General features: G+C 37.5%; 1 protein-coding gene across 2 annotated transcripts in view; it reads right to left on the reverse strand.

Annotated features, from left to right (window-relative positions):
* Nucleotides 1–25,790, reverse strand: part of LOC115994181 (DNA topoisomerase 3-beta) — a 50,464-nt gene extending 24,674 nt beyond the window's left edge. The window contains exons 1-8 of one of the 2 annotated variants that reach the window (XM_031118237.1): nucleotides 25,557–25,790; nucleotides 25,401–25,457; nucleotides 25,092–25,195; nucleotides 23,613–23,706; nucleotides 21,168–21,267; nucleotides 11,081–11,324; nucleotides 4,186–4,348; nucleotides 3,981–4,100 (exon numbers count right to left, since the gene is read on the reverse strand). In XM_031118237.1, the coding sequence (XP_030974097.1) occupies nucleotides 3,981–4,100; nucleotides 4,186–4,348; nucleotides 11,081–11,324; nucleotides 21,168–21,267; nucleotides 23,613–23,706; nucleotides 25,092–25,195; nucleotides 25,401–25,457; nucleotides 25,557–25,583 (909 nt within the window). In that variant the 5' untranslated portion in view covers nucleotides 25,584–25,790. The remainder of the gene's footprint in view (nucleotides 1–3,980; nucleotides 4,101–4,185; nucleotides 4,349–11,080; nucleotides 11,325–21,167; nucleotides 21,268–23,612; nucleotides 23,707–25,091; nucleotides 25,196–25,400; nucleotides 25,458–25,556) is intronic. The other variant, XM_031118238.1, reaches the window with a different exon arrangement.
* Between the last annotated feature and the right edge of the window lie 949 nt (nucleotides 25,791–26,739).

Consider the following 26,739-nt stretch of genomic DNA (forward strand, 5'->3'; position numbering starts at 1 on the left):
AATCCCAAAAGATCTAAAAGCAAAACTCCATAACCGATGAGTCTTCTCACAATGAAGCAGCAAATGATCTACAGTCTCCCCACAACAACGACACATAACGCACCAATCAACAAAATCAAAATCCCTATGCCTCAAATTATCACCTCTAAGAATCTTATCCCAAGCTATGGTTCAAACAAATAAAGAAACACATTGAGGGGCCTTAACTTTCCAAATACCTTTCCAAGAAAAGACAATGGAAGAAGAACATCTCAACTCATTATAAAACAAACAGATGTCAAAATCCCCATTCCTCTTCAACTTCCACCTCATATGAACCCCATTATCTGTTGAAGGTATATTGGATTCCAAGATATGAAGGAAATCCATCACTACATTCAACTCCCAATCATTTAGATCTTGAGTGAGACGAACAGCCCAACTTCTCCTTTCCCCCCGCTCCTTGCCTTGCCAAGGAAAAGTCAACTAAGGCCTCTCTATTAGTGGCAATTTCGTACAGAAACGAGAAAGTCAATTGGGGAGATTGATTCCCAAACCACCAATCTCGCCAAAATTTCACTCTATTCCCCGCCCCAATTTCAAACTAAGTATTTTTACTAAAATCCTCCCAATCCATACGAATACCTCTCCATAAACCACACCCATGTACACCCTTGCCTAGCTTAGAAGTCCATCCCCCCACTATTCCCCAAACTTCGAAGCTACCACCCTCCTCCATAGCCATTTCCCTAGTAAGGCTTTTTTATTGAAGGCAATTACTTTCCTTATTCCTAAACCACCATAGTCCATAGGTGCACACACTTTGTCCCATCCTAGTAAGTGATCTATTATCTCCCCACTACAACAGCACATAGAGCACCACCCAACTAAGGTAAGACTCCACTTAATAAAAATAAATTATCACATGTAAGGATCTTCCCCATGCAGCTGTCTAAACAAAGAACGAGACCCTCTTCGGGGCCTTAGTACACCAAATGCTCTTCCATGCTTTTTTATTTCATTAGATATAGGAAATTTTATATTAAGGGGCAAGTCTACAATTTTCATAATTCTTGCAAATTAAGGGTATTTTGGTAATTTAATTGTGTCTAGAATTTTGTTGAAGATCCTAGGTATCTTAGGTTTTATTTTCTTTGAGTCCGAGTTAGTCTTTTCTTAAGTTTTTAATTTACTAGTCAAACTCAAAGTCATAATCAAGGGAGTCAATTTCGCGCCAGAGACTAATTCAATTTGGCCAAGAAAACAAAATATTTCGGTACCAATTGATACCGGTGTACCGTTTTGAGGTTACTGCTCTCTCTCTCTCTCTCTCTCTCTCCCCATATATATATATATATATGTGTGTGTGTGTGTGTGTGTGTGTGTGTGTGTGCGTGTGCGTGTGCGTGTGCGTGTATGTATTTATATATGTATGTATGTATTTATTTATTTATTTATTTATAAACTTATAATTTAAATTTCACATATGTTATAAGCCCAAATACATCAACCTAATATATTTGCTTAAATAACATGTTTTATAACAATTTTTTAATTATTTTTTAATGTACCAGCTGATATACATACCCAAAAATCTTCATTATAACTGGTACAAGTTGGTACATCTCAATATTTTATTCGGAACATTTTAGATAAGTGTCAGTTTAATGGCCGGTACAGAATATACCGCCAATGCCAGTACCGATACGCTATTGACTACCTTAGTCATAAATCATAATATTACTAGTACAAGAAAGACTCCTATAAAAATTTATAATAATAATAATAATATAAATAAATAAATAAACAACAAACTAGTACATGAAATACCCGATGTTGAGAAATCTGCTGATTTTTTAAGTCTTTGCTAGTTAGGACATTGTTTGGGTGGTCTCGTATTTGGAGTTTTACACAATGTATTTCCATTTTTGATTTCGTGCAATTTACTTCTGTTTGATTTGTTTGTATTTGTTTCTAATAAAATCTATTCATCATCGTGAACATGATGTACTTTTTTTTAATTGAAATATCTATTACCCATCAAAAAAAAAGAAAAAAGAAAAAGAAAGAGTCTATATATATTTGCGTTCAATTTACTCAAAGAGAGATGGAATTGATTAATAAAATTATTGAGTGTTTTGAGCATTGAGACATGGTACCCTTTGTGTGTTATTTTCTCCGTTTCTCTTCTGTCTTTTCTTCTTCTCTTTATTGTGTTACTAATCACGGGTACTGTTTATACAGCCCCTGAACACAATAAAATCCTCCCTATTCCTTCATCCATACAACCCCAAATCAAGCCCTTTCTTTTACCTATCAAAACCCTAAAACCCTACATACTTCTACCAAACTGCCATCAAATAACTCACCGAACATCTTTTAATTCTTAACACAACCTCATAAACCTTTATTCAACAATTACAATTCCAAAACCATAGGTCTACAATTACTGCTATCCCTACCACAAGCATACATAGACAAATTCTCCAATTTGTCATATGTCAACCTAGACTTGAACGAGTTCTCAAAAAATATTTATGAATTTAAGATATGCAGGCACATATTGACACATGTATAGCTAACATATAGCTGCATCCAACTTATGTTCAGGTATCCCTGGATTACAGCATACCCCCCATTTTTGGTCATAATGGGAAACCCTGTTTATCATGCAGCTACCATAAGGAAGATAATCAAGCAACATCATATATTTAGGTTTCCCTACAACTTTTGGAAGTGTGGGCATGATAATATACCCCTCAAATGCACTTTTTTTTGGGCTAAGAATATACCCTCAAATACATTTAAATCAGATGTATGTACTTCTTTTCTTTTTTAATAATTTGATAGTTGGGGGAAAGTGGGATTTAAACCCTAGAAATCTCCGTTGGAAACACCAAGAAGTGCCAATTAATCAGATACATGTACTAAATGTACATATGTAAGTGGGGGTGTCCAAGTAACCCGAGCACCCGACCAAACCGAGAAACCCGCCTGGACCGACCCGCTCACCGCCCGATCCGACGACTCTAGCGGTCGGCGGCAGGTCAAGTGGCGGGTTTTCTCCACTAAAACCCCAGCCACCCGACCCGCCCGACCACCACTTCAGATTAACCATCCTCCGCTCAGATCCAGCGATGATTAGCCCTCCTTCGCTCAGATACGGCGACGATTTTTCGTATATCTACTAAGATCCGGTTATTTTGGTTCAGATCTTATGATATTTTTCAAAAAACCCGCTTAGATCTGGTAACTTTGGCTTAGATCCGGCGATGTTTAAGCTCAGATCCGGCAACATTTCACTCTCCTCCGCTCAAATCTAGCCAAGATTCGCCTTCCTTCGCTCGCCGCCGCCCTTCATCGGGTTCAACCAAACCGACCGATCGTTTTTTGAAATCTGATCCGACTCGACCCGGGGTGATCGGCAGTCGGTTGCGGGTCCGATTATCTTCCACCCGACCTGAGCGGGTCGAGTCCGGGTTGAGACCAAACTCGACCCGGCCCGACCCGTGGTCAGCCCTATATGTAAGTATCTATGTATGCATATGAGGATGTGAATGTGTATGTCTGCATGCACATGTGGGCATATTACAGCCAAGAACTCAAGCAGCAATCTCGTTCTACCTCCCACTTGCCCACACCAAGACATGGCTGATATATTTTTTATTCACATTCCCTTCACAACCTAGGCCAAAATTATGAAGTACTTAAATGAAACAGCACGTTTAAAACACATATGTCACTCATATTTAACTGTTCATGCAATAAGGAAACCTCTGTTCCTAGATACTATAGTAATCAATCTCTTATCATTTTTCTCATGGGAAATATTTGTTGGGTTGTATCTCATTGATAAGCTGGTTAAGAACATAGCTGGCTTGTAAAGCACACATCTCAAACCCATATGCTAAAAACATTCTGATCTGCCCAATGTAATATTAATTTCCAATCCAAATGATATTAGACAATAAAAGACAAGTCAATTTGCAAAAATTTCTGACCTTCAGAAGATTCACTGTATTAAGACCAGCAGGCCGACTTTTGCTTTCCTGTTTTTCTGATATTTCAGTAACTTCTAAAATTCCATCTTCCATTACTAACTTTTGAAACATCGTAGCAACCTGCAACATGTACAAGTATAACTCGTATTATGTTTGCCAAAAGTTAAGAAAGAGAACTACAAAGCTAACGCAAATAAGGGCTCACATCTAAGTCGAACAACTTGTCACGCTCCCATTCTAGCTTAAGTTCATAACCATTTTGTATCATGTAAGGTTGTAAAGCCCAAAACTTCTCTGGCTTAAAAGTAGTTATTTGCAAATAACGCTGTACACAAAACCCAAGTGTAGGAGTCTGACATGGTCCGTAGCTGAAACAAGTAATTCATAAGCACAATTTATTGATGACTGAAATTAAAATTAGAACGCAGATAGAATTATGTCAATTAATAACATAGCTTCATGGAAATTATTTTAAACTAGCTTATAACCCATGTGCATATGCAGGGGTGCAATACATACATACTTATACACACACACACATACACATACCAATTTGTGCATCCACAAACAAAAACTAAGCATCCATCCAAAATGATTCAAAGACCAACAAAGGCATCAAATAACCAAGGCAAAATACAAAGACGTGCATTTCCCCATCAGCATCCAACTTCAAAAGCAATTCAAAAGCCAATAATGGCTCACATGATTAAAAAAAATCTAACACAAAATGATGGCTACAAAGAACAAAGAAATTAACAATACAATTAATGACAAGGGAAGACCAAAGAGAAAGTTCCAAGAAATAAAATTCTATAAGAAGTGCATATCTCCTATAAAGGAGGGCACCACCATAATCTTCTACTTACATCTCTTATAGCCTTTCATCTATCTTTCTCCCATCCTCTCCTTGTAACCATAAAATCCTTCAATCCTCAATTTCACTTTCAAGCTTAATTGTAAGTGTTCAAAATTCCAATAATCAAGTTTACAATTCCAAATTCATTATTGTGGTCTATTTTATATTTTAATTTTACTAGTTTTACATTTTTTATAATTTTATAGGTTTTTTTTTTTTTTTTGATAGGTACATGTTTTATAGTTTTATAGTTATAGAATAGCTTAAACTACAATATTCTCTAGTTTTATATCTTATTCTTTAAGTATCTCCACACACACACACACACACATCAGGTTTATTTTATATTTAATTTTTACTTGTTTTACATGTTTTATAGTTCTATACTTCTATTGTTATAGAATAGTTTAAATTACAATATTCTCTAGTTTTATATCTTATTCTTTAAGTACCTCCACACACTCACACAAATACCAGGTTTCTTCTGACCCACAATAATGAATTTGGAATTATAAACTTGATTATTGAAATTTGAAAGACTTAAAATAAAGTTTGAAAGTGAGAATTGAAGATTGAAGGATTTTTTCGTTACAAGAGAATGGGAGAAAGATAGAAGAAAGGCTATGAGAGATGTAAGCAGAACAACAGGTGGTCCTCCTCCTTTGTTGAATTCCCTCCATTTCTCTTCCAATAGCAAAAGAGAAAAGCAAAACCAAGGAGCATGCATTCAGCAAAATACAAACATGGTGGACATTCACCCTCAGAAAAGCAAAAGGAATCTACCAAGTTGTATATTAATGGCGCAGCCATAGCATAGTTAGAGAAAGAATATCCTCTTTGGAAGCCTAAGGCTAAGGCAAAGCCAAAAAAAAGTGTCCATGGCAGTTAATTTGGTTTTTATATTTTATTTGGTTATAAATTTACTAATTGGTTACTATCCAAAGAAAGTCTAAGGTGAAGGCAATGCCTTAATGAGAGCTTCAACGGCAAGCAATATTAGAAGTGAGATAACAATTTTTTGATAAGTAGAAGTGAGATAACAATTGTGGGTTCAAATTGGGAGAAGTCTATTGATAAGTCTCAAGATAATTTCAGTCCTAGAGTAAAGTGTCATACTTGTCATGGTTTTGGCCGTATGTCTTTTCAATGTCCTTCAGAACCAATTGTTGTGCTCCAAAAGGATAATCCTAGTCAAGAGGCAAACAAGGGTTCCAAGCAACTTGAACCCTAGGAAGCACGGACACAGGCATGGGTACGACATGACAATACGACAATTTCTAAAAACCTAGGACACAACATGACAGGGATATGTATATTAATCAATTATTAATATTATTTTTTATTTTTATTTTTTATATATGGTTAAGCATTCATGGTGCAGACACCACATTATATCACATCTGAGGAGATTATCATTTATGTTACCTTTATCTTTATTTGGGTTTATCTTTAGCATTTGATTAGTATTGGATTAGTATTTAACATTGTTTAGAATTCATATTAGGTATGCGTACCTTTTATCTATTGTAATTCCTGGAAGCTATATAAAGCTCCACATGGTTTATTTTGTATTCATACTATGATTAATATTATTCAAAGATTATTCATGCAAAGTTTGCATTGTGTTTGGTGGTGAATCCAAACAACCTTAGGTGGTGAAGCCTAAGGTTTACCGTGGCACTTTGGCATCAAAGCTAAGTTTCATGCCTAAGGTTTACCGTGGCACTTTGGTATCAAAGCTAGGTTTCATGAAGCAGCATGGAGAGATCGGTGATGGTAGGGTCGAAGGTTGTCAGTGACGGTGGATTTTGGTGGCAAATTGTGTGATGGCATCATTCCAGTGGCAAGATCAGCGGTTACATGATGGTTTTCAAACGCTATTGTTCTCAATTTGTTGGGTTGGAGTTGTGGTTGTCATGGATCTGAAAATTTTGGGTTGCGATGGTGTTGTGGTGGTTGGAATCATGGATCTTGTAATCTAGAGTTAGGCATGGATTGGGGTCAGGCTTGGAAGAAGTAGCAAGCTTCTCTGTTGGCTAGGAAACTTTTTTTGGGATGAAAAATTCATGTGGTTAAAGTGGGTATAGACGATGGACTGGTTTTGGTTCTGGTTCAAGCTTGCTCAAAATCTCATGGGGTAAGAACTTGAATAATGTCATATCTAATTGGTTTGTCCTTTGATGACTAAATTGGATTGGGTTAAAATTGGTCAGATGTACGTCTTATTTGGTTTGGGTTGCTGAAAGCTAGATAGATCGGATTTAGCTCTAATACCAAAGTTGATGCAGGACAACCTTAGGCTTCACCACCTAAGGTTGTTTGCATTGTGGTTGGTGGTGAATACAAACAACCTTAGGTGGTGAAGCCTAAGGTCACCACCTGAGGTTTACCGTGGGACTAATCTAGGTGGGAAGCCTAGGTTGTCCAACATCAATTCATTTTTCATATAATGTTAAAAATATATCAAATTAAGAGCAATAATGGATAATACCATAACAAAACCCAAAAAACAAAATGCACCTCGATCATGTCCCATCATATTTCAACAACAAAAAAAAAGGCTGTGATGTGTCCCAAATGTGTCAAACACGAACACGACAGCTCAAATGATGTGTTCATGCTCCCTAGCTTGAACTTGAAGATGAGATTTGTGAACCCCTCGATGCTAACTTAAAAGTGAATGTTGACTTCCTAGATCAAGATGATGAGGGTATGATAGGCATCATTTGTCCGCTTCTTACTATATTTAAACAAGATGTTCAAGAGAATGAAGACCGCTATCATAGGGGAAAGAATTTTCAAAATCAAGTTAATTGCAAGGAACAAATATGTTCTTTGGCAATTGACACAGAGAGTTGTACTTTGTTTTAGGTTTTTTGGTGGGTGGAGATTTTGTGGGTTAGTTAGATCTCTCACCTCGTCTTCGCAGATGAAACTTTGAATTTTTGTTGAGCAGTTCTAGAACAAATTTGGCATTTGAAAGTAGTTTTCGTCTGGTTTCAGATTATGTTTGGTTCAAAAATAAATTTGGGGAAATTTGAACGGGTTCCAATTGGAGATGTACCCAATGTTAAGCTTTGGCGGGTATTTTAAGATGTAGAGTGGAATTGTTACCTTTCACTTATCTTGGTCTTCCTTTAGGTGCTACTTTCAAGGCAGCAGCTATATGGATTGGTGAGCTAGAGAAATTGAAAAATTACAAAGGGATTTTCTGTGGGGCGGACTGGGAGATGAGTTTAAGCATCACTTGATAAGTTGAAGACTGTTTGTGTACCGGTTCAATATGGAGGTTTAGGAGTGCATAATCTAGTTTTACTTCAATGGCTAAGTTGTTATCATCCTCAGAGGCAAACTACCATTAAAATATCAGTTTTACTCAACCGGTTCAAGATTGGAAGTTAGAATCGGTAGTCTCTTTTATGTACCTTATATATTCTGAATCTTGGAGAACTAAGGCGGAAAAAATGCGATGGTGGAAACTCTCTCCTAGGGGTGTTTTCAATGTTCGGTCTTATTATAGGGCCTTACAATCACTAGATTCCATTTCTTTTACATGGAAACCTTTGTGGAAACCAAAAGCGCCTAAATAGTTAGTTTCTTTATTTGAACAGCGGCACTGGGGAAAATATTAATAGTTGATGATTTAAGGAAGTGAAAAGTGGTGGTGGTGGATTGGTGTTGCATGTGCAAGAGGAATGGGAGACCATTGATCACTTACTCTTAACACTGCTGAATAGCTCAATAGTAGCTCAAGAGTTGTGGAATATGGTGTGTTCACTTTTTGGGGTTTATTAAGTCATGTCGTGTATTGTGGAACTTAGAGCAAGTCAGTCAGGCAAGTTTAACAGACTCAAAACTAAGGTGCTTTGGAGAATGATCTCTCATTGTCTTGTATGAGTCATTTGGAGGGAAATGAATATACGTACCTTTGAAGGGAATGAAAGATCAATTCATGAGTTGAAACTTCTCTTTTTTCAGACTTTGCTTGATTGGGCAAATGCTTCGGGTGTTTTTACTTTCATTTCTTTACCTAATATGCTTGATTTATGTACTTTCATTGTTTCTAGCACACTACTTGTGTGTTTTTTCCCTTTATATTTTCTTACATCTTTTTTCAATGAAGTTTATTACTTATCAAAAACATATATAAATCTGGGGAAGCAATGAAGAAATTGGGATTAAAATTAAAGTTCAATCCAGAACCTTATCATGTGTCACGGATCACTAACACATTTGAAATTGGCAAGCTTAGGAGACTTTTATGTGTGATGCGCTTCCCCTTAAATGCTGTCACATACTTTTGGGTCAGCCATGGATATGGGAGTGCAATGCACACCATGCTGGGCATATGTCAATACTTACCCTTTGTTGAAGGCAACAAGAAGTATACTCTCACATGTGCTAAAAACATTCCAATCTTGAAGTTGAAGAAGAGTGCCTTCCTTATTCAAAAAATTGTGCCTTCTGATGGCATTCTTCGTCTCACTCCTAACCCGATGAAGTCAAGCTATTTTCAGAGGGGGAGAATTGATGGCACAACCATAGCATTGTTAAAGAAAGAATATCCTCTTTGAAAGCCTAAGCTAATTCAAAACCCAAGAATAAGTGTCCATGGTAGTTAATTAGGTTTCAATATTTTATTTGGTTAATCTAGAGTAAAGGGTATTTTTAGTAATTTTACAATTTTTTTTATTCGGTTAATCTAGAGTCTAGGGTATTTTAGTAATTTTACAATTTTTGGGTATGGACCATGGGTATTATTTTATAAATAAGTTTTATTTAGTTTATGGGTCTTTATTAATGGGCTTTGGTTTAATTCAAATAGGACTTTATATATATATATATATATATATATTTAGACACACACACATATATAAGTTTCTACTTAATAAGTAATAGACTGTATACATTCATAGTATTACTTAGAAGCATAACAAATTTGATTGAGTGTTTTTATATTTTCTAAGTTTAGATACATAAATTTGCAAGTAAACGTAATTGACATGCAATTAGAATTAATTTGAAGGACACTTAGCATGAAATTGGAGTGCATTACATCTAGAAACACTTGGCATCAAATAATGACAATTAGAATGACACTTATCACAAAATTGGAGTGCAATCAAAATCTAAATTAGAGTCTTGGCTGAACTCTCTCAGCTTCTCCTTTTATATTATATATAAGATTAAAATTCTTTTAGAAATGCTGTTAGAAAAATAGTAAACCTAGGATCTACCCAACTCATGTCCACCTGGTCTATCGTCTGAGCTATAGCTAAAGTAATAATTAATATTACATTATACATGAAGTTGACATTATAAGGGAATGAAATCCACAAACCCAAGGCAATTAAACTGATTCCCAGAGACAATGTGTTAATAAGAATAATTCTAAACCACCAAGAATAAATACCAATGCAAATATGATATAACATAATAAAGCAACAAAACACAATAAAGATGTCCATAAAGTACTCAACTGAGACTGATAATTTAAAGTATTATGATAAATAAATAAAAATAAACTCACATACGTAAGCAAAAGAATCCATAGCTCGCACAACAAAGTGCATCAAAGAAGGAACTCAAAAAAATACAATATTTCATAATAAACCACGCATCGATTGACAAGAAGGAAGATAAAAACACAATCAAATTCTTATTTAATTAAAACATAATATTTGAGAACAAAAACCATGTAATAATTATAAGTTCTGTGATAGATCACAGCCTCCAATGTATTTTTAATCAGACCTCAATTAGTCAGCAAACTCAAATTGAAACTTAAACTATGGAGAAAAAAAATTGCAACTTAAAACCGAAGTAGAACTGAAAGCCCTAAGCATATACCTATGTTTTGCCGCTTGACTTGTTTTTGTCACTTCTATCTATCATCTACAAGTTACTAATAAAGAAAAAAGAATCTATCCTCTAAAAGTTATTGATAAAGAAAAAATAATCCAAAGACTCCATCACTAAGACCGCAGTTTTCTCTACCCTGTTTTCAGTTTACCCATTCTATGTTTTTTTTTTCTTTTTCTTTTTAATAGGTGTTCATCTATTTCTATTTTCCATAATATAATTTCTGGCCATATCTGTAATTCACATATTTCAGGAGAATATGAGTTTTCCTGACCATTCACAAACATCAAAACAAAGAGCGAAAGCACTGAGGACAAAAGGAATATATGATGTCAGATAAATAAACTGCAAAATAAAATGGGAGAGACAAAATAGAACTAACGATATGACTCTAGCATCAAGATTCCCATATTTTCCCTGGAAATAAGTAGTTTGAAATCGCGTGAATGCAACTCCAACTTTCAAATCTATCTCTTGCCGAGCATCTACAGCCAGTGCCTCATCTTCATTGGGTTCAACAAGGTTATCCATGGCCTTCAAAATGTCTTTGTCTGTAACAGAAGAGAACCGTGCACGATAAACCCTTTTTCTAGCTTCCCTCATACGAAAGCCAGTGCAATCAATAACTGCAACAAACAATTAATGTTATTTGCAGAGGTTTTGAAGCATCCCCTGAAATAAAAGCATGACCTGGAATTTACCTAGCGTGAGCATCATGCGAATAGTAAAGGGACGGGAAAAAATACAAGTGGATAACGTGCAGTTTTTATCCAAACTGTCATGCATTTATATTTGCATTTTGCAGCAATTAAAGAAAATTGAGAGAGTGGGAACTTTTTCTGACAAGTAAATGCTTGTATGAGAGGAACTGACAATCAGTTTGTTAAAGATACCGATACTATTGGTCTTGTCATATATTCTATTCACAGCTATCCCAAGCCCAGGAAAAGGAGCAGGGTTGCAGTAAGTTGACGGCCAGTGTAAAACTGTCACTTTATCATTAATGAATCCACTAAATATACATATTGCATAGTCCATTACAAGTGAAATGCTGACCCTGAAAAGGAAGATACTATTATGGGTTGCACCTTATGCTGTATGGGTGGAAATCTTCTAGAAAGGGTCAGAAAGTTTCTAAGGGATGAGTTGTCCCTACCACCTGTCCTATTCAAGAATATTCCTAGTCTTATTTTAATCACCCATTCTATAAATGGAATGAATAGTAAGAGCAGACCCTAACAGCTCCTCTCTCTTCTATTCTTTTCTTTTTCTTTTCCACTTACTTTTTATAAGTAAAAAAAAAAAAAAAAAATCATTGATGAAAAAGGTTACAACAGGCTCACAATGATGAGCACTCCATTACCTAAAAGAATAACAAAAATTATGCACAAAAAGAAAGTGATTCTTTGAAATCCAGGAAAGTGGTACATCTATGAGAGCCCATGCACAGGACCAATCAAACAAAGATCAAATTAGCAAGACTTCAAGCTGGTTCTTTGAACTGACTTTATCCTCAGAAAACCGCTTATTTCACTCCTTCCACAATAGCAACATCAAACAAAACAGTGCAAAATTCCAAATCACTGAATAATGCTTCCCAAACCAATTTCTCCACCCAAATAAAAACAAGGCAACATCAAAATTTGGCAACAAATGATCTACCGTATCCCCACTACACAAGCACATAGAACACCACCCAACTAATGTAAGACCCCACTTGATAAGATTATCACAGGCAAGGATTTTCTCCCAGGCAACAGCCCAAACAAAGAAAGAGACCCTGTTATGGGCCGTAGCACTCCACATGCTCTTCCATGGAAAATGTTTTTTCGGTGCACCGCCTCAAAATAAGAGCAGGCAGAAAAGATGCCACTCCCTTTGAATATTCATATCATCCTATCACCCTCCTAGGAATATTGGAATACTTTTTTTTTGATAAATTCCTAGGAATATTGGAATACAAGAGATCTAAAAAAGTATCGACTGCCTCCAACTCCCAATGAAAACCATCTCACATTTTAGATCCGCCCTTCCCTCCCATTGGACAACCCAAGACTGAACGGATTGAGGCATCCTGATCAAGCAAACAAGCATAAAGGTCCAGATACAACTCTTTAAGAGAATGACTCCCACACCATACATCATGCCAAGATCTTAAACGAGAACAATCCCCTGCCTCCAAAGACACAAACAGCTGCAAAGTGTCCCATCCAGCCCCATATACTCCACAAGCTACACCCATGCAATTCCCTAGCTAATCCCAAAGTCCAACCATGCCATTCCTCCCGAAACTTCGTAGCAATAACCCATCTCCATAAATGAGTTACATCAGTCCCAAATTGCCATAAACACTTACCCAAAAGAGCTTGATTAAAACTCCCCAACCTTCATATCCCTAACCCACTAGTAGCAATAGAACACACACTATCCCATGCCACCAAAGAGAACTTAACTTTTCATTCGAGGCACCCCACAGATAGTTTCTCTATAACCTCTCCAACCATTTAGCCACACTACAGGGAATCGTAAACAAGGAGAGGTAATACGTCGGTAAACTCAACAATGCATTTGAAAAGCGCCAGTCTCCTACCCTTTGGCAATATCATATTTCATTTCTTTTCTTTGACATGGTATCATGAAGATACTATTATGGGTAGTACCCTTGTTTTATATGGGTGGTGAGTGGAAACGTTGGTAATGGCTCCAGTCTTCACCACTGTTGTTGTCGTGGAACAGTGAAACCAAGCCCATAGCTACTGCAGTTGGTGTTTTTCGATGAGAACAGGATGCTTCATGGGCCTTTCACAGCCTTTATAGTAGGGGTACCGTGGTTCTCAACATGTTTCAACTTGGCTCAATGTTTTTTCCTTTGATCGTAGTGGTTAGTTGCTGAAGAATTGTAGCATTTCCTGTGTTCCTCAGTTGTCAATGACAAGTTCCGTTGCCAGAGTGGTGGATGTCGACAGATTCCAAGTGTCGTCCACAACATTGATTGCCAAAGTTAGAAGCAGAACCCCTTGTTTGGATCACAATGCTTGGTTCTCCCTAGTCTAGGATAGGAATAACCCCAAATTGTAATTCCCATGTTTGTCTTTAGCCACTGTTTGGTTTTTTGTTTGATTCAGCCTTCTTATTATTTGTGGGCCCAGTTAATTTATATAAAGTGTTGAGCCCACAATACATTTTTGACCCACATTAAACCAAACCCAAATTGTATGCCCTGTAGGTATGCTCCATCGACCAGTTGGTCCAATCTATCAACTCAATTGACCCACCAAGTCCAACCCACTTAGAAAGTTCATAATTCAATTTTAACTATGCTTTCCTATAGTTTTTAATTTTCAAATTTTCTAGAATGTGAGGTATGATGGAAGCAATGATGAGGTGGCCAACCAGGCATAATGATGTGGTGGTCAAGCATATCATCCCACATAGAAAATTGATGTGGTAGTGTTCCTAAAGTAAGGCTTCTTTAACATGTGATTAAATGTTTTTAGAAATGTCATTATTGTTGTAAAAGTTAATTAAGCATGTGCTTAATTAAACTTAGAGATAGCTATAGCTTGTATTTGAATTTTAGCATGGAGCCAACACTTTTCCCTCCTCTGCTCCCCTCTCTACCACTGCCATTCAACCAACCACCTTTCTTTCCATCACCCTTCCCATCTTCCTTTGGTTTTTTTCCATTTCACTCTTTCTGTCCACCACATTCTTCTTCTCTGAACACCCCACCTCCTTCTAACTTGCCTTTACAACCACCGTTATGGCCTAGACCAACCACTACAGTATCACCCTCACCTCGTCCTAACAATTCGCCTCCCCCTAACACTGCTCCTAAACCTTCTCCTCAAGGCAGAGGGGGCAGTAATGGTTCTTTTCACATAAATTCCAAAACTTTTTCTTTCTCGTTTGACGGTGGGCGGGCTGATTCTAATGCTATTCACGAAAGTTGTCGGAATTTTAAAAGTTCTGTTTGGTTGAGTCGTAAGGGATTGGAAAGGATTCTCTCATGTTTTGCCAATATTCATGATTGGGTTCCTGGAAGGTATTATCTCTGCAAATGATATAGAGAGAATAATAAGTTTTTTGAATTCCGAGGAAGATCGAATAAGGCTGGTATCTTTGTAGAGATAGCTGTGTTTTATAGTGGAGCTTGACGTGTTTGGGTTATGGTACCTATGAGCTCAAACCGGTCTAGGTGGTGCTTGTTTACAAAAGAATTAGACAAATTCCTATCAAGTTCAAACTCTGTTTGGGTGGAAGGGAGGACTTCTACTGAAGATGTGGGTGGTGGTCTGATGGATTGTGGTGGACAAAATGGGAAGAAATCTTTCAAAATCAGGAACCAGTGGAAGTTAAGGAATTTTGAAATTTCTAGAGCTATTTCGAGACATAACGTGCTGAAGGGTGGTTTTGGCGTTACTGTCTCTTCCATCAATGGCAGACCCACGCGTGAGTTTACGTTTGAGCTGACTCCTGCTAATTTGGCGCTAAGAGTGTCTAAGTCAAATGGTGGTAAACATGTGGTTACTTGGTTGAACCCACATAATCCTCATAAGTCTATTAATAGTGAGCCTGATATGTTTTCTGGGCATGACAAAGCCTAGTTAGCTAACCCATGTGGTAAGGCCCAAGGGGAGGTTTCTTATTATCGTGGGTTGGAGAAGTTGGCTTCATAAACAAAGTGCGAGGGTGGTGGGCAAGACTTCTAAACCACCGTGAAGTTAACGGTATTACTGGCGACGCCTGAGGCTTTGACGGCAGGTATATCGCCGATATCTTGCCCCGATCAAGCTTTGGAGCTTTTTGCCTCCAACTTGAAGAGTGTGTTAGGAGCTCCAGAGACCGGTAAAGTCTCGGCGTCAAGGAGTAGCTCCACCGCAGTTGCTCTCGACTCTGGTAAGGCAGTTTCTTCTAGGTGCACAGTTTCCGATGCCGAGGTAACTCATGGACTTGGCAACCGAGGCTCTAGGTTCACCGGTGAAACGGTGGTTAGCTCGGCGACGGCAACAATTGAAGCTCCGATTCTGAATGTTGTGCTACCGAGCCTTGGTTAGTATCCATGGGTGGTTCAAAATCAATTTTCTCCTCTCTCAGACCTAGGTAATGGGGTAGAAGATGTGTTTGTGGAAGGGGATGATCATGAAGAAGTTCAGAGGAGTAATCACCATGACGATACGACACTACAAAGGTCAGTGGATGCTGTTGGGGGATTTCAAACAGATTCTAGGCTTCAACTCCTACCGTGGGAGACCAGTGAAGTGTCTAACCATATCTGTGGTAGTGGAGAGAAAGCTTTTTGTGTGTTGGAGTGTGACCCTTTGTCTCGGTAGGAACCCAATGAACTCATAGAGTTGGTGCTGGCTCAGGACTCTGCAGAAGGAACTCAGGTGACGGAATCAGGGCCACCTTCGAACTGGGTGTCCCAGTTGATGAAAAATTTCTGTAACATGGTGGGTTTCCCAATCGTGAAACACGAAGCTCAATGTGTGGCTCTATTTCACCTTTTGGAGGAGGAGTGTCTCAAGGTGATTGATGATAGGGTGCCCAAGTGACCTGCAAATTCAGGGTCACGAGGTCTCAAGGAGCTTAAGGGGCTTATCTATAATGTTAATTACGATGGTGTCTCTTCTAGGAGTAGGAGCAAAGTTTCTTCGACTACTGTGGGGGTTGTTGATAGTTGTAAACTCTACGACTACTTTCTTGGAATGTAAGGGGACTTAACAATCCTCGGAAGAGAGAGGTTTGTAAGAATCTTCTAAAAGAATGGAAGTGTGATATTGTTTGTTTTCAAGAAACGAAAGTATCTTCTACTGATGTTGCTTTTGTTCGGAGTTTATGGGGTAGTCCTTTTATTGATTGGGCTATTTTGGACACTGTGCAGACTTCAAGAGAGGTCTTGTTGATTTGGGATAAGAGGGTTTTTGAAAAATTAGATGTAATTGCTGGATAGTTTTCTGTCAGCATCTTATTGAGAGGAGTGGTGGATGACTTTGTTTGGGCTTATACAGTTGTGTATGGCTCCAATGATGATGGGCAGCGGGCTACTTTGTGGGAGGAGTTGTCACAGGTGCGTGCCAAATGGCCCATGGCATGGTGCTTAGTAGGTGATTTCAATATCATTAGGGACCCAAGTGAAAGGCTTGGCTGTGAGTCGTTTAGCCCTGCTATGTTTGCATTCTCGGACTTTATAGAGAGCATGTCATTAGTTGATTTACCTTTAGAGGGGGCTTCCTTCACTTGGTTTAAAGACTCTAGTCTTCCCTCTATGTCAAGAATTGACAGGGCTTTGGTTTCTCTAGATTGAGAGGAACATTTTGAGAATGTTTCCCAAAGGGTGCTTCCTCGTGTTATTTCAGACCACTGCCCTCTTTTGTTGGAAGCTGGTGCTATTCGTCGTGGTCGTAGTGCCTTTAAATTTGAAAATATGTGGTTGAAAGTTGAGAGTTTTGTTTATAGAGTTCAGCAATGGTGGAATGGGTACAGTTTTGTGGGTTTACCAGGTTTTATTTTGGCTCAAAAATTGAAGGCTTTGAAAGCAGATTTAAAAAAGTGGAACAGGGAGGAGTTTGGTGACTTGGCTTTTAAAAAGAAAAATTTGTTGACTGAGCTGATGGGCTTAGATGCGAGAGAAGAGATGCTGGGTCTATCGAATGAGGTACAGATTCGTCGTATCCAACTTAAAGGAGATATAGAACAGTTGGCTTCTCTTGAGGAAATTTCCTGGAGACAAAAATCTTGGGCTTTGTATGTGGAGGAAGATAATAATACTCGGTTCTTTCATAGATTAGCAAACTCTCATAGAAATGCTAATTTTATTAAGAGGATTGAGGTGGATGGTGTTCTTTATGAGGACGAGTCAGATGTGCGTTCTCAGTTAGTTCTATTCTATCAGGGACTGTACGAGGAAACTGAATTGGGATGCCCAACTATGGATGGATTAGATTTTGCATGCATTGTAGAGGAGGAGAGGCTGACCTTAGAGAAGGAGTTCACTAAGGAGGAAGTTATCCAGGTCTTAAGGGAGATGGAGGGTGATAAAGTCCCTGGTCCTAATGGGTTCACAATGGCTTTCTTTCACAATTGTTGGAGTGTTGTGGAAAAGGATGTTATGGATTTCTTTGATTATTTTCATCGGCACTTTGTGTTTGAACGGTCTTTGAATGCTTTGTTTCTCATTTAATTCCTAAGAAGAGTAATGTTGTTAACATTATGGACTTTCCGCTCTATCAGTTTGGTGGGCAGTGTGTACAAGTTGTTGTCCAAGGTGTTGGCTAACAGGTTGAGGGCGGTTTTGGATAAACTTATCTTAAGAGTCTCAAAGTTCGTTTGTTGGTGGTAGGCAGATTCTGGATTCAATGCTCATTGCAAATGAGTGTCTAGATAGTAGGTTGAAGAGCTAGTTACCGGGTGTGGTCTGCAAGCTTGATATTGAAAAAGCATACGACCATGTAAACTGGGAGGCCTTGTTTTATCTGTTGGACCAGATGGGTTTTGGGTTGAAATGGAGGGGGTGGATTAAGGCTTGTGTTACTTCTGTCCATTTTTCAGTCTTGATAAATGGATCCCCTAAAGGTTTTTTTGAAATCTCTCATGGGTTGAGACAAAGAGACCCTTTATCCCCGCTTTTGTTTCTCTTGATAATGGAGGTTTTAAGCAGAATTTTGAAGAAGACAAAGGAGAATAACCTTATTCGGGGTTTTTAGGTGGGAGCAATGAATTCGGTTGGTGTGCAAATTTCCCATTTGTTGTTTACGGACGACACTATCTTATTTTGTGATGCCTCTAGGGAACAGTTGATGTCCATAAGGTTGGCGTTGTCTTGTTATCAGGCTTTTACGGGTTTGAAGGTATATGTTGGGAAAAGTGAGATTGTCCTTGTTGGGGAGGTGAATAATCTAGTTGCATTGGGTAGTATTCTTCAATGTAGAGAGGGGAGTCTGCCTATGAAATATTTGGGAATGCCGTTGGGAACTTCTTTTAAGACAGCTTCAATTTGGAATCCTATTTTGGAGAAGATGGAAAAGAAACTATCAGGGTGGAAGCGTCTCTATCTTTCTAAGGGTGGTAGGCTCACTTTACTAAAAAGTACTCTCTCAAGTCTTCCTACATACTTTTTATCTCTATTCACTATTCCTAAAGCTGTGGTTGCTAGAATGGAAAGTATTCAGAGGAATTTTCTTTGAGGGTCTTCTGAGGGGAGTTTCAAATATCCTTTGATGGCTTGGGATAAGGTGTGTTTGCTTGTTAAATTGGGTGGTTTGGGGATAAGAAGTGTGCCGTCGTTCAATCAAGCTTTACTAGGGAAATGGTTGTGGCGTTATGGGCATGAAGTTACCCATCTTTGGCAGAGAGTTATCTCCAATAAATATGGCGAGGGTCAAGGGAGGTGGTGTACAAAAGTGTGCAGTATGACTCATGGATGTGGCCTTTGGAGAAGCATTCATGAAGAGTGGGAGAGTTTTTCTAAGCATTTGTCTTTCGTAGTGGGTGAAAGCACCCGTATCCGTTTCTGGCATGATAGGTGAATTGGGGATAATACCCTAAAAGATCTCTATCCTGAGCTCTATGCATGTTCAAATGCCAAGGATGCTTGCATCTCTAAGGTTTTGTGGCTTCCAGAAGGTGGTACTATTAGAGTGTGGGATTTAAGGTTTTTTAAAGCTTTTGAAGATTGGGAGCTAGCCACCTCTTATTCTCTACTTCAGTTTATCCAACCTCATATTCCTCAGGGTGATAGGAGGGATACTCTTTGTTGGCGGCTCAAAGGTGATGGTAAGTTTGACACCCAATCTTATTACCAAGTAATTCAGGGTGCTCCAAATTCTTTGTTTCCTTGGAAGGGTGTCTGGAAACCAAAGATTCCTAAGCAAGTGGCTTTCTTCTTGTGGACAACTACTCACGATTAGATTCTCACGTTGGATAATCTCATGCTTAGGGGTCACCCTTTGGTAAATCGGTGTTGTATGTGTTGCTGTGATGGGGAGTCAGTAGACCATCTTCTTCTCCATTGTCCTGTTACACATACTTTATGGACTTTCATGCTTCAGGCTTTCGGTATTCATTAGATTATGCCAGGATCGGTGGTGGGATTGTTATCTTGTTGGTATCAGTGGCTTGGGAAGCATAACTCGAATATTTGGAATTTGATTCCAAGATGCTTAATGTGGATTGTTTGGTTGGAACGAAATCGTCTCTCTTTTGAGAACATGGAGAAGACGTTGGATGAGTTAAAGGTTTTATGCCAGCATAATCTTTTTGAGTGGTCTCGATGTTGGCGTTTTACTGATTCTTCGTCTCTTTCCGAGTTTATGTTTTCCCTTAGATTAACTTTCTGATTTCCCTCTCCTTTGTTTGTTGTTTGTTTCAATTGTTTCCTTTTGTTCATCATCATGAACATCTTGTACTTTTCTTTTCTTTTTCTTTTTTCTCATTAATATTAGTTCTCTGATTACCTATCAAAAAATAAATAAATGAACAAGCTAAAATCTAGGAAATTTGTTATGAATGATGGTAAGACGGTGCCATCATGAGGTCATTATAACTAACCCATTAGGCTATAAATGTTAAATAGCTAAGCTTAAGCTTATAAAACTCGATAGTATACATTGAATAGGATTTTATCTTTGATCATATTGACGTTCCTCTCTCTCTCTCTAAGCCACTTTCTCCCTCTACTCAAATTCTCTCTTTCTTGAGAGCATTAATATTTTTCTTGCATCGCTATTAGATTGTACCAAAGGCCAATGAGTCTTAGTAAATGTTAGTCCTCCTAATTGGTTTAGAAATTTTGAGTAAGTATTCTTCATTATTATGAATCCTAGAAAGAGATTGAATTTAATAAACTTCCAATAGCTTATTTTAAGTTTTGAGGGGGTGATTGCCTTCTCCTGCCTAAGTTCATCAAGAATCCTAACTTAGTGATTATTTTATAAATATAACACATCAAAATTGGTATCAGAGTTTACTAAAGCTTTAGTAAGCTTCATGCATATGATACATGGTCCCTGAGGAATACAAAAAGTGTATGTCAATTAGGAATAGGAACGGTAATCTTTGTACAGGTATTAAACGACTGAGAAGAATTTTTGTTTGTGAGCACAGTAGCTGCTGACAAAAATTCTATTCCAATTAGGAATAGGAATAGTAATCCTTGTACCGTAACAAACTACTGGGATGAGTTTTTGTTTGTGAGAAGTTCAGCTATTGAGAATTTTTTGTTTGCAGTGGGTGGGAAGGTATTTCAACGGGGGGAGTGTTTTAGTTACCTGTAACTTCCCACTGTAACTATCATATGTGCATTACATTTTGATGAAGTAGTGTTTCAACGTGGGGTAGAAGTTACAGTGTGTCACATTCACACTCTTGTTAAAGATATTGTCATAAAAACAAGAAAATTGTACTTGATACTATCCACAAAAACTCACATGAAAAAAAGAAAAATAAATAATGGGTTTTTGGGGAGTTACCTTCAAAGCAAATATTTTCTCCTTCACGGTCACAATCCAACCATAACACCAAATAACCACAGCTGCGAGCTTCTTGACTTAAATGCCTACAAATATGAGCCTTATACCAAGAGAACTAGTCAAAATTATTGCAAACGAAAGAAAGTCTACAATATCCAAATCAGCGTAGAAATGGAATTACACTTCAACCCAACAACGATTTCTGACTATAAGTTTGATTTACATGGACAATTATCCAAATAAAATTACTGGAAGATAATTATATGATATAAATTCAAATCCTGAAATTTTACTTGTTGCACTTTTTGCGGGAGGAAAAAAATTTGCATGCATGACATGGGACAAGAACTTGCAAAAGATGTCAACTGATGCAAGCAAGCGGACATGCCCACAGTCACTGATATGTCCACATATCTAATTCATTAAAATCTTCTATATTCAAACACTCATAACAGCTTCCCAAACTTCCAAGAACCACACAATACAAGCAACACATCGTATAGTTTCTTAATACTACCATATAAAACAAATAATTCTTTTTTGCTAAGTAAATAAAACAAATAATACTATGTATACTTTCTTTTTATATAAGTAATAATGCTTCATTTAAAAAAAAAAAATGAGTACAAAGAAACAAAGCACAGGCAGTTTGCTAAGAACCCAGCAAACATACAAAACTATGACACATGAAAATTACAACTATCAAGCAAATCAAGCAAAGAAGAAAAAGTAAAAACTTCTTATGCATTTGTCCACTCAAACAAAGTCTAGAAGAGCGCAAGCTTCAAATCCTAAATTGATCTTTCACACCCTTCAAAGGTCAGAGTATTCCTATCCCGCCACATACCCCACATGAGGCAATGAGGGATCATACTCCAAATCACTACATTTTTATGCTCGCTGAATTTGCACATCCAACAAGCAAGAAGCTCCTTTAACACCACTAGGCATAAAAAACTGTACCCCAAAGAGCAAGAGTGACATATTCTACAACTCCCTAGCTACAGGACAATGTAATAGTAAATGATCTGTGGATTCCCCATCCTTTTTGCACATGCAACACCAATCGACCACAATGATTCGGCACCTCCTCATCAATGGTTAATTTTTTTCCCCACGCCGTATTCCATAGAAAAACTAAACTTATTTGGAACTTTAGGTTTCCACAAAAGCTTCCAAGGAAAAGCCAATTTAGCTATAGAATGCAACACCTTATAATAGGATTTAACTTCAAAAATACCTCCAGAAGAAACTTTCCGACATATCCTATTCGTTCCATCCCGTCTCATTGGTGTCGAATAAATCAGACCCATAAAAAACGCACTCTAACTCCCAATCCTGTACCAATCTATTAAAACTAACATTCCAATGGTAACTATCCCCTGAGAAAGATAGGAGCTCTATTACTGAAGCATCCCTATTACAAGAAATAGCATAAAGCTTAGGAGAAATCTCTTTCAAAGGGAGCTCCCCACACCACAAATCATGCCAAAACCTGACAGAAGAGCCACCCCCCACCTTAAAGCTAACAAATCATTGAAAGGTGTCTTATCCCTTCCTAATAGTCTTCCACAAGCACACACCATAAGACCCCTGCACATTATTAAAACACCATCCCCCCCCCCCATTCTTCCATATTTGGTATCCACCACCTGTCTCCACAAAGTGTCCCTCTCCATTGCATACCTCCAAATCCCAAACGCCTAAACCCCCCATATTTCCCTTTCCTCCCCCCACACAACCAAAAAAGAAAAAAAAATCCCGCTGTGACTTCTCCATGAGCCGCACAATACTCATTGGGATTGGGAACAGAGATAGATAGTAAGTAGGCAAGCTAGATAAAGTACTCTTAATCAATGTGAGCTGTCCACCATTAGAAAGCTACATGCTCTTCTAACCAGCCAAGTACCTCTCCATTTTCTCTAGAGCATCAGTCCAATCAGCTTTTGCTTTAAAAGTGGAGCCTAGAGATAGACCCAAATAAGTCATGGGCAAGTGAGCTACCTTAAACCTCAAAATACCGACCAAAACTTCAAGCCCTGGCACTCAGATTTCCCTAGATTAATCTTCAAACCAGATATAAGTTGAAACCATAGAAAAACTGCTTTCATGTGCCAAATCTGTTATATATGTACTTATCTTTCATGTACTCAGAATCTCAGATAATGCAGCTTACATATCCAGCAACAATATTTCAGCATGAAAAAGGTTATGCCAAGTTGCCAACTACTGCAAGAACTCTGGTTTGGGGCAACTTATCCAAAAAAAAAAAGAAGAGTTTTTGGGCCAAAAGGGAAAATTCATTCCAACCAGTCCTTTTAAATTAGTACAAAAATTCCAGATTTTTTTTTTTTGGGGGGGTGGGGAGAGGAAGGAAAAAAAAAAAGATGAACACGGAAAGAAAAAGAAACTAAAAATAGAAAGGAAGCATAAAAAAGGCTATACCTTAGGGTTTGATTCTGTCTTAGTAATTTGAGCTTGGAAAAGATCCAAAGGGTCGGTGACTGTCCAATTTTGATATGTTGCTGGAAAATCTACACTAGATTCACACAAAGAAAAAACAGTACATTGAAAAATCCAACCACAAGTCATCAAGATAGGCAAAGCATGGAAAGTTGTACTAGATAGAATTAACAATTCAAAAGCAATGGTGAATTAAAGCTAATGCTACTTGTTACATTTGCTAAACACTGGAAATTTTCAGATTCTCTCAGATGATTAGACTTACAACTTACAACTACTCGAGTAACTGAACACGTGATGCAGATTGGTTAAGGAAGAATAAAATATTTTAATATTTTATGTTATTTTCTTTTTCCTAGTTGAATTAGGATTTTAATTGTTTTTCTTTTCCTAGTTAAATTGTTTTTCCTTTCTCAAGTAGAAGTAGGTTTATTATTTCTTTTCCTATAAGGAGTAGGAGAAATTCTATTTCTATAAATACTCTTTATAGAGGGGTTGATAATTGATGTTATGCGTTAATTAATAAAAGTTTGTTAGAGATGTTTTCTCTATTATTTTGCCTACTAGCCTAGTGTTCTTGTGGAACTTAGGTTTTGTGGAAGAGTTGTAGTAAGATTCTGCTTCTACACGCTTTACGCTGCATCAACACGACTAACACAAATGATGACATTATAATTTAAAATCAATATTCATATCTGCGAAAACAGAATTCAGTTGGTTCCTTGTCAGTTTCTATGAAAACAGAAACATTTTATGTGTTCCAACAAAAGATTTCACTTTTTTTTCCTCTCAACTGGAACTAGCATTTCTTCCTATGCTCAAACTATGCACAAGTTTTGACTTTATTAGTGGAAGAGAGCACATGCTCACTGGAAAATTACAAAGAAAAAACACTGATGGCATAACATGTAACAAGAAATCGTTTAAAGATAGTACATGGATGCATCCAAATATTGTAAAGCATAAATAAGAATCAATGAAGACCAAATAATACATAGAAGTCCAGAAAACACTGCTGGTCCCTAAACTTTAACCTGTGAGCAATTTTAGTACCCAAAAAAACTTAAAGTGCTCAATTTTAGCAAAAATGCTAGGACGACAACTTTTGCTACAACTTGCCCACGTGGCAAGTTATGAACGGTGGTTCCACATCTCCACCACTCAACTTGCCACGTTGACAAGTTGTGGCTTTAGTTGTGGTCCAAGCATTACTGCAATTTTAGTCCCTAAAAAAGCTTAAAGTTACCACTTTCAGTCCCTATGGATTGATAACATGTCAGTTTTTTGTTTGGCCTTGTCATATAAAGGACCAAAAGTGATTACTGGGCAAACACTGCATTTAAGCCTACATTGAACAAGTACATTACAGTAAACAAAGAAAGTTGAATTTAAGGGTATCAAGTAACTAGTATAGTATTGATTAAAGTACAATTTTTGGGAGATTTCTGAGAGAATAATGACCTGAACACATGCCCAATGACTGAGGTGACTTTAAATTGAGCGCGAAAGCCGAGAAACATTCCCTCGAATTCATGCACATCTGTGCTACCCCTTCTAGTAGACATCTGCAGCACACACACACATTTGCCATTGAATAAACCTCACTAACACTCCACATTCAACGATACAAGGACATAGAATTTTATTATAAATAAAAATTCAGGAAATAACAGAAAAATGAAATAATTAACAATTAAAGGGCACAATTTGAATCTGAAATTAGAAATTATAAAGCTAGGGTTTGAGAATGTTGAAAATAAGGAGGAGTACTTGGCCATGGGAGAGTTGGGTAGCAATGGAGACAGCGATGCTGGGCTTCTCAGCCACCTGCATAGAAACAAGATTGAAAAAGAGAGTATGAATGAGAGAATCTAAAACAAATAAGCAAACAAGATAATTTTTTAGAATAATGATGTTACAGAGTACCATGAGAACAACTTTGGGAGGAGCCATGAGAAGAAGAAGAAGAAGAAGATTGATGAGATTTGTTTAGTCTTCGGTTTTTGGGTTCGGATTTTCTTTTCTTTTTTTTGGTTCTGCGTCTCTCGATCAGGCGCTATTCAACTATAAGATTCTCATATCAAATGCAGAACTCACGGAGATTAATTTCTCACAGTTCTCTTCAATCAAGATGATTTAAAGTGCTTTTTCAAAAAAAGAAGAAAAAAAAAAAAAAAAGGATGTTTTAAAGTGTGTTTAGATTTAATTGGCTTATTTTCGATATCTTATTTGTATAGTGGTTATCAAAAGATTTATTTTTTGATAACTTTTTATGTTAAATGTGTGACAAAAAGTTATGGGACATTGCAAATAAATCCTTTAAAAAAGTAATAAAAGAAAAAAGAGAGAGAACTAGTCCTCTTAGCCCTCTTAAGATGCGAACTGTATCAAAGAATTAAAGCATGTAGTAATATCTTAACCTGCAACATGGGCATAGGGATGGCAATAGGACGGGGTTGAAGGATGGGATCTTCGTCCCTGCCTTGCATGACAAGGAATACTTTCTCACCTCATCCCCATCCCTTGGGATCCCGCGAAGCCCCACCCCACCCCGTAAAACTCTACTTTTTGTTAATTTGCCCTACAACTAGTACAATTTTTTTAATGAAACTTATTTCATTAATAAAAATATACTTGAAATTATAAATTTATCCCATCAAATCAAATCAAATCAATTTTTATAAAAAATTGAATAAAATATCCAAGTGTTTAACAAGACAATCATAAAAATAAAATAAAAATCTCATATTATAACACATAACAAAATAGAAACAGAGAATCACATTGGGTAGAATAAAATATGCTAATATTAATACGTTTATTTAAATAGTAGGGTTTTGGGGTATGAAAAATTTACAATTATAACCCTTAGTAATGCAGGGTGGGGTGGGGATGGGAAGGGGTGAGGTGGGGCAGGTCTAAAAAGTCTAAACCCATCCCCGTCCCGTGGTGCGGAATTAAAATCTTGCCCTATCCCCGCCCCATTGCGTTTACGAGGCGGGAAAAACCCGCGCGGGGTGAAGCGGGGAGGGGCATGTTAAGCGGGGCAGGGAAAAATTGCCATCCCTGGACATGCTTACGATATGGAATTAGTGACATCAACCACTTC

Source organism: Quercus lobata, chromosome 6, assembly GCF_001633185.2.
Source record: "Quercus lobata isolate SW786 chromosome 6, ValleyOak3.0 Primary Assembly, whole genome shotgun sequence".
NCBI lineage: Eukaryota > Viridiplantae > Streptophyta > Magnoliopsida > Fagales > Fagaceae > Quercus > Quercus lobata.